The 12,446-nt window shown below is 38.5% G+C and overlaps 1 protein-coding gene across 1 annotated transcript in view; it reads left to right on the top strand.

Annotated features, from left to right (window-relative positions):
• The window catches only part of TFEB (transcription factor EB), a 132,992-nt gene extending 121,494 nt beyond the window's left edge, over positions 1 to 11,498 (top strand). Inside the window, exons 4-9 of the mRNA XM_082247623.1 lie at positions 3,533 to 3,613; positions 3,719 to 3,839; positions 6,677 to 6,733; positions 6,909 to 6,984; positions 9,683 to 9,830; positions 10,868 to 11,498. Of these exons, the coding sequence (XP_082103749.1) occupies positions 3,533 to 3,613; positions 3,719 to 3,839; positions 6,677 to 6,733; positions 6,909 to 6,984; positions 9,683 to 9,830; positions 10,868 to 11,257 (873 nt within the window). The 3' untranslated portion in view covers positions 11,258 to 11,498. The remainder of the gene's footprint in view (positions 1 to 3,532; positions 3,614 to 3,718; positions 3,840 to 6,676; positions 6,734 to 6,908; positions 6,985 to 9,682; positions 9,831 to 10,867) is intronic.
• The last annotated feature ends 948 nt before the right edge of the window (positions 11,499 to 12,446 follow it).

The following is a 12,446-nucleotide window of genomic DNA, read 5'->3' as shown; positions in this document are numbered from 1 at the left end:
CATCTCACATACCCCTGAATAAATACGGTATATTAAGCAAGGTTGGTAGACGCATGGAGTTAAAAACGATACATTCTATTCACCAGTGCATGGGACGTACTCTAGACTGGACTACATTATGGTTGATCATAGACAGTTGGACTTTGTAATAAAAACATCCATAGAAATACTATCCATATAAGACCATGCACCAGTTATAATGAAAATAAAGACATTGGAAACCCATAAGAGGACAAGTAATTGGAAATTAATTGAAGAAATGATATAGGAAAAAGGTAGAAAACAAAATAAAAGAATAATTACAACATTATTTTATGCATATTAAGACATCAGAGATATTGGATGCCACAATTTGGGTGGCACATAAGGCTTGCATAAGGGGTATCCTGATTTCTATAGGAGCTAAAAAGAAAAGAGAAAGGACAATTAACATGAGAACAATAATTACAGAAATACAGGAGTTAGAACAAATAACAAAAAAAAAAAAAAAACACCGGAGGTAGGAAAACAACAGGCTTTGGTTTTAAAGAGAGAGGAATTAAAATAGTTAATGGAGCAAGAAACAAGAAAAGTATTTAAAAGAGAGGCTACAGACAGATATAAATGGGGAAATAAACCCAGAAAATATCTTGCAAGATCTTTAAAAATAAGAAATCAATTAATTTTATAGTGAAAATGAAGAATAAAAATGGAGAGATGGTCTATTCATCATCAAAAATTGCAGAAGTTTTTCAAAACTATTATAGTTCCTTATATTCTGTAAGATTGAAAGGCTTCCGGGAAAACAATATAATAAGAACAAAAAAAATACAAAAATATATTAAATAGGCAAATATACCTAAAGTATTGTTGGAAAGGTTGCAAGCATTAGAAGAACCAATAACGAAGGAAGAAAATTAGCTAGTGTTAAAAAACTCAGCATTGGGGAAGAGCCCAGGACCTTGAAGGGTTCGCGGTTCGCTATTGTAAAATTTTTAAAGAACAACTAATACCCAAATGTAGCTCCTACATAAATGGGTTAGGTGAAGGTAAGGGCTGAAAGAGTCATTGCAAGCCTGTGTCATAGTAATACCTAAAGAGGGAAACAATGCAACTGTGTGTTCTAGCTATAGACCTATAGAGCCGCTTTCCCCCCTCTTATTTGTGCTTTCATTGGAGCCGTTGTTGGCTACCATATTGAAAAACGGCGATATAGAAGGGGTAAAGATCAGAGAAGTAGAAAATAAAGTAGCGACATACGCTGATGATATGTTGTTTTATATATGCAAACCAAGAATTACATTACCAAATGTAATAAAAGAAATGAAAAGGTACGGTGATCTTTCACATTTAAAAATGAATCCTGTGAAATCTTGACAGAGTTAGCTTAACAAAAAGAATAGCCATTTAGCTGGAGGAAAAAAGACCTAAAGTATCTTGGAATAAAACTAACAGCATCCTCAAAAAATGTATACCAAGCAAATTATATACCACTACTGAATTAAATGAAAGTAGAAATAAAAAAAATTTAAATGAAACCACTCTCATGGTTTCGACAATTTAACTCTACAATCCTCCCAATTAGTCTAAAGTCTAAAATCCTCTACAAATTTTAAGTTACCAATATCAATCCCACAGATGTACTTTAAAACATTAAATGCAATGATAACCAAGGTAATATGACAGAACAAGAAATCAAGAATACAGCTCTCAATAGTAAATAAAAATAAAGCACGGGGGGGTTTAGCAGCTTTTAAAATTATAATGCCACAGTACTAGCGCGAATTGTAGAGTGGACAAAGACAAACAGTGATAAAGCATGGGTGAACATTGAAAATACACTGAGTAAAACACAGTAGTTTTTTTAGAAAGAGATAATGTTTGGGTTCCACATAAATATAGAAAATTGGATATAAATACTCACAAATTGACTAGAAATGTGTTTTAGGATATGGGACTCTGTATACAGACAATTAAAATGGGATTATAATTTGTCACTCACGGGGACAAATTATTTTTTACCTGGAAATGAGACACAATTTGGTGACTGGATAGTAGATAAAAATGCACAATTAAAAGATATAACGAAAAAGGGGGAAGGTGTTATCATATTATGATTTGAAACACAAAAGGGAACAAACAATTTTGAATGACTGGTGGTATTTACAGCTTAGACACTTTGTAACAACATTACCTCAGCCGATTAGGTCCGAAAAGCAACTTTTTCCATTAGAAAGACAGTGTAATTCGCAGTCGAAATTAAAAAATTCCATGTCTCAAATATATAAAATACTTACGGAGACAGCGGAGCCAAGAAAACTGCCATACATTGAAAAGTGGTAAAAAGATGTGGGTTCACGGTTAGAGGAACAACACTTGGGTAAAGTATTGTGAGCTGTCCATGAAGTAGTGGTTGGTGTATGTATATATATATATATATATATATATATATATATGCATGTGTATGTATATATATATATATATATATATAAATAAAACACTCGATAGTGATGAATTACAAATGTTTGGCCAGATGTTATATAACCCCCGTGAGAGCACCTAAATGTCAACCAGAAAAATCTCCACTCTGTTGGAGAAGGTGCGATTCGAGGGGCACAATGGGGCATTTTTGGTGGGAGTGCCCAAAGATAAAGAAGGACTAGCAGAGAGTGCAGCAATATATATATGAAAGAGATCACGAACACAGAGATTGCCGATGATCCATGGGCATGCCTATTTCATAAGACAAACAACTCAATAGGAGAGTACAGGAAAACAGAAGTGCCATACTTGTGAGCAATACCAAAAAAATGGTGAGAGCTAGAAAGCCCCACGATAAAACAATTGAATAAATATATATGAAATGGAATATTTGAGTAGTTGTGAAGAGGGTCAAATAGAGAGGTTTAAGACCACCTGGGACAAATGGGTAAGATTTAAAAAAATTAGGAAATATGTGGAAATAAAAGGAGAATAGAAGTAGGGGGAGGAGAAGAGAGCTAGTTTAGGATAATCATGGAAATGAAAAAAGTGTGTGGCAAAATAGATGTCGGGGAGAGAAGGGAATAGGTGAAAGGGGGGGGGGGGGATATAGGAAATGGAGGCAGTGAATCAGTGAATGTATAACAAGCGTAGACATTTGGAAATGTACTTTGGTGTATTTTTTTGTTACTAAATGGGGGAAAAAAAATTTAATAAAAAGAAAAAAAGAACACCGATGCCTAAACATTGTATATAACCGTAGTTATAACATTACACCTTTTGTTTGCCACCTTTGGTAGATTTTCTTTAATTTACAGTTCGAGATACAACAAGAAGTGGAAATCTCTCTATAGTAAGGGAAAATTCTATCACTGGAAATGTTTTAAATATAGATTCACTTGAATTACAAAAATGGAATAAAGTGGACCCAATCATGCCCACATCACTGTTTAAACTTCTGTTCAAAGTTCAATAAATTGGAATTACTCTGCAAAAGAAAATACCAGTTCTGTTATGCATCATAAATTATTGTTACTGAATGTAATAAAAAATCTGTTTTCCTACTTTGCAGATGGATGATGTCCTTGACAGCATAATTAGCTTAGACGATATGTATGGATGCACTGAACCTGCCCTCTCCATGCCAAATACGGTATAAATGTTTATGCCAGTTATTTGCTTTCTTTGTATTTGTCAATTTCCTTCTCTGTTACATTCAATCATTATTTTCTGTTTCATTCCTCCATTTTCTGTGCAGTTGCCATTTTCCAGTAGCCATTTGGGGCTCTATAGTGATAGTCCACGGATTAGTGATACCATTGTAGGTATGACCAGCAATTCATGCCCAGCAGACTTACCAGTAAAGAGAGAAATATCAGGTAAGAGCACTTCTTTTATATTAACTTTCTCTGAGTACTATTCTGTTAACTGAAAGCCCAATACTCACAGTCATGAATAAAACATCCTAACCACTGTCATTTTATATCTCTCAGTATCTTCAGTGGTGAGATTCCAGTTGCCCTGGTTTGTTGCTGCCCAAGCTGCAGAATGGGGGATCTCATTCTTTCTGCTTTACTTTAACCATTTAATGACCAGGGGTCATTGCTGTATAGATGTCCAGACTAATTTTAGCAGTGTCAGTATCTATCAGTTACCTTGACAATATTTATGATTAATTTGCCATAAGCTTTACATTGTTTTTTAAGGATAGACTGCACCAAAGTACTATATATTGTTTTTGGGACACAGAGAGATGTAATGTGCTAGTCGATACTCTTATTTCATTAGTCTAATTACAAAGAGACAGAGAACCTTTTTGGAAAAAACTTTTCTGTCATTTTTTTTCCAAACATAACTTTTACGCAGTTTGTGCAACCCCTAGATATTTATCCAAAAATGTAATTTAAAAAAATTCTGACTAAAAGGATATCTCATAAGTGTGATATGTATGTACTGTAGTGGAATGTTGAAGCTCAAAGTTTGAATTTAAATTAAAATAGAACTATAGGCAATACTTTTTCCATTTTGGATAGAGTAAGGTAGGGTTAAAACCCCTGTCGGGTTTTTTTTTGTCATTTGTGTCCCATTGGGGAGATTTCCATTCACTTACTGTCCCATAGCCAAAACAAGAAGTGAGGGAATCCCGGCGTGTCACCAGAACTAGTGTCCCCATTGAAAGATTTCCCCTTTATTACTGTTTTAGGGACAACCCAAAATTTGTGATTTTCTGTCTCGTTCAGTGAGTAAACGGAACAAATAGAGCGGATGAGTCACAGACAGAAAAAAAACTTGACAGGTGTTCTAATTCCTCTCTACGCTATCCAAAGCTAAAAAGAAAAGTTTTGCCTTTACTTATACTTTAAATGTAAGGAGTATAAACAAGTGATTATTGTTATCAAAAAATGTTTACCTGTGCTATTTGCAAACCATCAACTACACCAGATCCATATAAATGACTGCAGGAAGTCATCTACTTTGTGTAGTGTGTTATCACTCCATTATTTTTAGGATCTAAATAAAAGTGCAGACTCCTGAAATAGAAAGTATGTTGGATTATTTTTTCTTTCTGCAGTCTCATCTTGTTTGAATTTCTGTTGGGATATTATTCTATGTATCTGCAAATTGTAGATTTATTTTGGCACATACATCACATTGGTATGTTACTATGAGATATATGAGGGATTTGGGAAAGCTGTTTTTGTCATTTTGGCAATTAAGAATCCATTGTAGGTCCCAAATGCATCAAAGATGGCTCCTTTGTTATCCATATGCATGGCCAAATTGGTTCTGTAATTAACCAGTTACCGACTGCCTACCGCAGATTTACTGCGGCAGGCAGCCGCTTCTGGGCAAAGCGACTGTGTCAGGCAGCTCCGAAAGCCGCCTGACACCCGCGATCGTTCCCCGCTGAGAGAAGAACGGTCGGCTGTTGTAAATACAGCTGACCGTTCTTCTCCCTGAAATGATCATAGAGCCCATGTGATCCTTCTATATAGGATCACATGTCTCTATGGTCATTTCAGAAGCCCCACCCCCCCACAGTTAGAATCACTCCCCTAGGCTCACATTTAGCCCCTTAATCCCCCATAATGTTAACACCTTCCCTGCCAGTGTCATTATTACAGTAACAGTGCATATTTTTAGCACTGATTACTGTAGTAATGTCACTGGTCCCCCCAAGAGTGTCAAAAATATCAGTCAGGGGTCCGATCTGTCCGCTGCAATGTTGTAGTGCCACTAAAAATCGCAGATTGCCGCTATTACTAGTAAAAAAAAAAAAAAAAACATAAAAATTACATAAATCTTTCCCGTAGTTAGTAGAGGTGATAACTTTTGTGCAAACCAATCAAAATACGCTTATTACACAAAATACTGTATGTAGCAGAAAACAAATTGGCCTAAAATGTTAAAAAATTTTGATTTTTAATTTTTTTTGAGAATGTCATATAGCAGAATGTGAAAAATATTGTTTTTTTTTTTTCAAAATTGTCGCTTTTTTTGTTTATAGCGCAAAAAATAAAAATCGCACAGGTGATCAAATACCACCAAATGAAAGCTCTATTTGTGGGAGAAAAAGGACGTCAATTTTATTTGGGCACAGCGTTGCACGACCGTGCAATTGTCCGTTAAAATAACTCAGTGCTGAATCGCAAAATAGGGCCTGGTCATTAAGGGGGCAAATCCTTCCGGTCTTAAAGTGGTTAAAAACAAGACTAGCCAATTGTTTACCTAATTTATGTTTAATACCACCTCCCCTTTAGTTATGCAAACTAGAAAAGTAAATATGGGTAAGGAAAACACTTCATTAATATACACCAGAGAATAGCTGAAAGTACTGCCATGGCGTGCAATGCCTTGTCATAGAGTACTAACTGTGTATATTATGTGTACATATGCAGTTGCTGTGCCTATAATGGAGCAGTAAGCCAAAAGTCCTAAAGTGCAGAAGTGAAATTTCTTAAAGGTAGTATGTAAACTAATAACATTGCTATATGTACAATGAATTTTCATATGATGTTGTCAGGTCCCATCACTGACATCATGTCTGCCTGTGGGGTCTGCTAGTCTAAACCTGACCATAAACCGTTCAGTTTTTCTTTTTTGTTAAGCATAAAACTGGACTGTTTCTTTGCACGTATACATCAGCAACGGCCTATACAGAAAGTCTGTACAAATACTAATGTGCCATTTTAAATTTGCTGTGTTTTTCCCATAGATGCAGAAAATCGTGCTCTTGTTCGTGAACGTCAGAAAAAGGATACACATAACATGAGTAAGTCTTAAACATCTTATATAACATAGCTTCTATGACATTCTAATAACCAAACCTTATTTCCATGTCACAGTCAAGGCTCAGCCAGTGCAGATATTTCTGATGTTTTATTATGTTATGTGGCATTTTGTGTCATGATCGCTTTCAATATTTATTGGTTTTGTGTGTCTTTCAGTTGAACGAAGGAGACGATTCAACATCAATGATCGCATAAAGGAGCTGGGCACTTTAATTCCAAAAACAAATGACCTGTGAGTATTACAAACAAATCTTTGTTAAAAAAAAGAAAGATCGCACAAAGTAATATACATTGTATGTGTACTGTATAATATATTTTTCTCTAGGCCTTTTTTATGGGTTGAGGTAGTGTAACTTAGTTCTTGTACATAAAAGTTTCAGCTTATATAAAAGCAATGAGTTTGATAAGTTTTTACAAAACATAGTTACATACCATATTTATCGACGTATAAGGGAAGTTTGAGGAAAAAAACATACATTTTAAATAAAGAACTTTGAAGCAAAATGCCCATCACTGCAGCCTTATCAGTGCCTATCTGCAGCCTCACTATTGCCCATAATTGCAGCCTGATCTGTGCCCATATGTAGCCTGATCTGTGCCCATCATTGCAGCCTAATCTATGCCCATATGCAGCCTCACCAGTGCCCATCATTGCAGCCTGATCTGTGCCCATCATTGCAGCCTGATCTGTGGCCATATGCAGCCTGATCTGTGCCCATATGCAGACTTGCCATTGCCCATCATTGCAGCCTGATCTGTGCCGGATTAAACAGAGGGATCTCCTGTGTATTCGGCACTTGCTTGCAGTCACACAGTCCCTCCTCCTTGGCCAGCTCTTATGATAGACAGAACATATGCCGGGACATGTGACATCTATCCAAAGAGCCAGTCCAGGAGATGGGACTGTGTGTGACTGCGAGCTCCGCATACACAGGAGATCCTGGCTCTGTGTGATGCGGCGGCGCCCCCCCCCCCCCCTCCCCTCCGAGTCAGCCAGGTACAATATTGGCGTATAACACGCACACACGATTTGCCCCATTTTCAGGGGGAAAAAGTGCGTGTTATTCACCGATAAATATATTAGCCTATTTGGTTGAAAGAAAAAAAAAACACATGTCCATCAACCAAAAAAAGAAAAACAAAACACACACAAATCAAAATCCTCCATATGCACAATCCTATCCTACACAGTTGATCCAGAGGAAGGTAAAAAAAAAGAATTAGGCATGGTCCAATTTGCTTCAGCTGGGGGAAAATTCCTTTCTAATCCCCAAAGAGGCAATCAGACTTACATATAAATAAAACACTAACAAAGCTTTCAGCCAAGCAACATCTTTAATGTGACCCTCTCAGTATAGGGTCACATGTATGCTTCCCGGTTGCTGCAAATATTTCACACTACTGGGTGTGTGGAATACTTGCTTGTGTGCGGCATGCAGTGGTTTCTTCCTCTGGCTTGTACAGATCCCCAGTGTCTAAGACAGGGTGCAGGGCAGGCAGTGGGACTTATGCACTGCCTATCTGCTTCATTGGTAGGTAGAAAAGTAGATGTCCACCCCTTCCTTTTTATCTGGTTTTTAGGGTTGCTCTGTGTGCAGGTATAAAGTAGAAAGGGTAAAAAAACAAATTGACACCCAGATCTTTCTCCATTTTTGATTCCCCCAAGGGTTCCCCTCCTAACGTGTATTGTGTTTTTATGTTTTTGGTCCCCAAGTGCAAAACCTTACACTTCTCCACATTAAACCTCATTTGCCATGTCGTTACGGAGTGGGCAACGACATGGCAAATGAGGTTTAATGTGGAGAAGTGTAAGGTTTTGCACTTGGGGACCAAAAACATAAAATACACGTTAGGAGGGGAACCCTTGGGGGAATCAAAAATGGAGAAAGATCTGGGAGTCTTAGTTGATGATAGATTAGGCAACAGCATGCAATGCCAAGCGGCAGCTTCCAAAGCCAACAGAATATTAGCATGCATAAAGAAAGGGATGTATTCCAGAGATAAGACTATAATCCTTCCACTTTATAAAACTCTGGTCCGACCGCATCTGGAGTATTCTGTCCAGTTCTGGTCGCCAGTCCTCAGGAGGGATGTGTTGGAGCTGGAGAAAGTCCAGAGAAGGGCAACTAAACTGATTAGGGGGTTGGAGGACCTTACCTATGAAGAGCGGCTGCAATCGCTCGATTTATTTTCCCTGGAGAAAAGACGTCTGAGAGGGGACATGATAGCAATTTATAAATATCTTAATGGGGATCTCAGCTTAGAAGAAAAGCTGTTCATTCGAAGGAATTGCATGAGGACTCGAGGACATACAATGCGATTAGAGGAGAAGCGTTTTAACCTCAGGCAACGTGGGGGGTTCTTTACTGTTAGGGCTACAAGATTGTGGAATTGTCTACCACAAGAGGTGGTTTCTGCGGGTAGTATGGTGACTTTCAAAAGACTCTTAGACTTACATCTCAAGGATCAGGAGATTGAGGGCTATGTTAGATGATTACAGTCACACACACCTACACAGGTTGAACTGGATGGACTATTGTCTTTATTCAACCTCACCTACTATGTAACTATGTAACTATGTAACACGTTATAAAAAAATATGTCTAGGTTTTCTATTTACCTCTAAATGTTCCTATGATAGCTAAAAATATCCCATAGCATGTCCTTTGTTAGGTCTCCATTGGATTTTTCTCCAGAGAACAGTTCTATCACCCTTCACTACTCGACAACCTATGAGAAGTTTAAGGGATCCTATCAATAGACATGCTTCAGCTGCTTTGGGAACTCTGGGGAAGCATATTGTTTTTTTTATTACAATAAAAAAGGGACAGTTAAGCATCCCAGAGCTAATACAAAATTTAGGCAAGTATTGCTTGCTGTACACATGCATGCTTAGGATAACAAGCCATCCTCTCTCCATTTTATTTTAGTGAAACACGTTGGAATAAAGGGACTATCTTGAGAGCCTCTGTGGATTATATCAAACATATGCAGAAAGAACAACAAAGGAGCCGAGACTTGGAGTTGCATTCAAAGCAACTGGAACAAGCTAACAAGCAACTTTGGCTTCGGATCAAGGTGAGAGCAGTAAATATAATTACATTTACATTGTGAGGTCAGGCACTGATGTTGGACGAGAAGGTATCGCAGTCTCCGCTTTAATTCATCCCAAAGGTATTCTTTTGGGTTAAGGTCAGGACTCTTGTGCACTGGTCTAAATCATTTGGTGGAGGGGGGTTATGGTGTGGGGTTGTTTTTTAGGGGTTGAGCTTGGCTCCTTCATTCCAATGAAGGGAACTCTTAAGGCGTCAGCATACCAAGACACTTTGGACAATTTCATGCTCCCAACTTTGTGGGAACTGTTTGGGGATGGCCCCTTCCTGTTCCAACATGACTGTGCACCAGTGCACAAAGCTTCCCACTTCGCATATGTGAGCCACACTGTGCTTTGTGAATGGTCCTGCAGCCTTCTGCGACCCGTAATGTGTCACAGAAGGCTGCAGGCAAAGGTGGGGGGGCGCACCTCCAGTGGAATTGTTTAGGTGATCGGAGCAGAAGTGAAAACGGGTACCTGTCAAAACCAAGTACCTGCTGCCACCAAAAGTGATAGAGGAAGGGGGAGGAGTGAGAAAAGTGGAACTTCCCCTTTTGGATGAGGTTCCACTTTAAGTATGATTATCTCAATACTACTTATCTCTGTCAACCTTTTTTTTTTACATATACACATATCTAAAGACATTACTACACTAACCCCTCTACACCGACAGTACGCAAATATGCGGCTTCTCGGCGGGTGAGCCTGAACACCAAGCGGCCGCATATTTGCGTACCAGCTGTGACTAGAGCTCACTCCTGTCACAGTTACTGGCGGCTAACTGAAAGCTCCCGATCACAACTTGCGATCTGAAGCTTTCCGATCATGTGACCACTGACATCCAATCACAGTGGTCACATGAAAATAAACCCTGTCCTGCCTCCTGGCATTTGAAACTCTTAAAGGGCCAGGAGGCACCAGTGCAAAGTGGTTAAAATAGTGCCTATAGTAATATGTATCTGTTGCGGCTTTAATATCACTGACAAACTTGTCACAATAATACTTCTTCTTTTTGTTTAAGGAGCTGGAACTGCAGGCACAGGTACATGGCCTTGAGGCACATGGCCTTGCTACAACTTCCTCCCATGGTTTGAACAACTCTGATGCCATCAAGCAAGAAACAGATCCTATGCAAGGTATTCAGCAGCAACTCACAGTTCCTCAGCAAACCACATACCAGCAGGCAGTGGACTTTTCTGCAGGCCTTGGATACCAAAACAGTGCCTGTGCAGACACTTCTTTTCCTGCAATTTCCAAGTCAGAGCTCGATCTTATGCTTTTGGAAGACACCATGCTAAGCTCGGATCCCATGATGACATGTGATCCACTTATGTCTACACTTTCCCCTGGAACCTCTAAGGCTAGCAGCAGAAGGAGCAGCTTCAGCATTGATGACGTGGATGGTCTGTGACATCATGAACTATAAGACCTGGGAGCCTTGTTTATTTTGTACAGTGACTGGTAATGACATCACTGCAAACTAGGACCCGGGTATCACATTACCTTATTTATGGGACAGTTTGGTAAGAAGCACATGACCACTAAATTATATGCACTTGAGAATATGCAACTATGTAGTCAGATAGCCTAGTGCTTACCGGTAACCATGCATAAATCTTGGCTTGGGAAGGTCCTTTCTTTTTAAAAAGCAATGGTTCAGAATAATGGAAACCTGTAAGCTAATAACACCTGCACACACTGTTATCGGACTATCTTCAAAAGAAGTACTAAATAGCTACTTTCCCACCAGCGTCATTTTTCTAAAATCTCTGCGTGAGTGTCACATACAGATGCCTCAGCTCCTACACTGCCTGTTTCCTCTGTGGCATGCACAAGGGACACTTGCCAAGAATCTGGAGTGCCTTCACTGAGAAACGCTATGCATATGGATATTTACTAGTTTGGGTATATCAGCAAAGATACACCTTCTTTAAATTAAGGAGTGTTACAGTTCTTTTGATAACGTTGTTTTAAAACGTTGGAATGTGTGCTTATGTTTTGATTTCCCATACAATTTGTCAACCTGGAAATATAAAGACATCGGCTATTAAGGACGATTCTACTTTCATCTCTTTTGAAATCACTGGATCAAGCTGTGGCTTAAAGTTTTTGAAAATACGGATATATTCTGGGTTTCTTGGATACTATCATACAATTTTGTATACACAATGTATACACTGTATGCTGTAGGAGAAGTTACAACCTTTGTACACAGTTTTATTTGCCACTGTTGAAAGCTTTTTTTCTCCCCAATTATGCGAACTGACTATGCACAACTAAGACTGCTAGGATTGTGAGACTAGTGAATCTTCATTAATGTGAGACATTATGTTGTTTAGAGCACTTGGCTGTTCTGAAGCCACTACAATGGATTTCCAAATCCAGTTGTCAAAGCCAAAGATTTACCTGCACAAAAAGAGGATGTGTTCCCAGTGGGGGAACAGATTTAGCCACTCGTGCCTACATCATCGCAATCGTGTCATCGCTTTTATTTTACAAGCTAAGCCTGAAACCTTTTAGTGACCATATGGAATTATATTTATAGATATCCTTCAGTTTTCATTCTTTTGTAATAATTCAGACTCGGGATGGCCATACAT

Source organism: Pelophylax lessonae, assembly GCF_965119305.1.
Source record: "Pelophylax lessonae genome assembly, chromosome: 2".
In the NCBI taxonomy this organism is placed as follows: Eukaryota; Metazoa; Chordata; class Amphibia; order Anura; family Ranidae; genus Pelophylax; species Pelophylax lessonae.
Note: the sequence above shows the minus strand (reverse complement) of the source record. Positions and strands in the feature narration are given on the sequence as shown.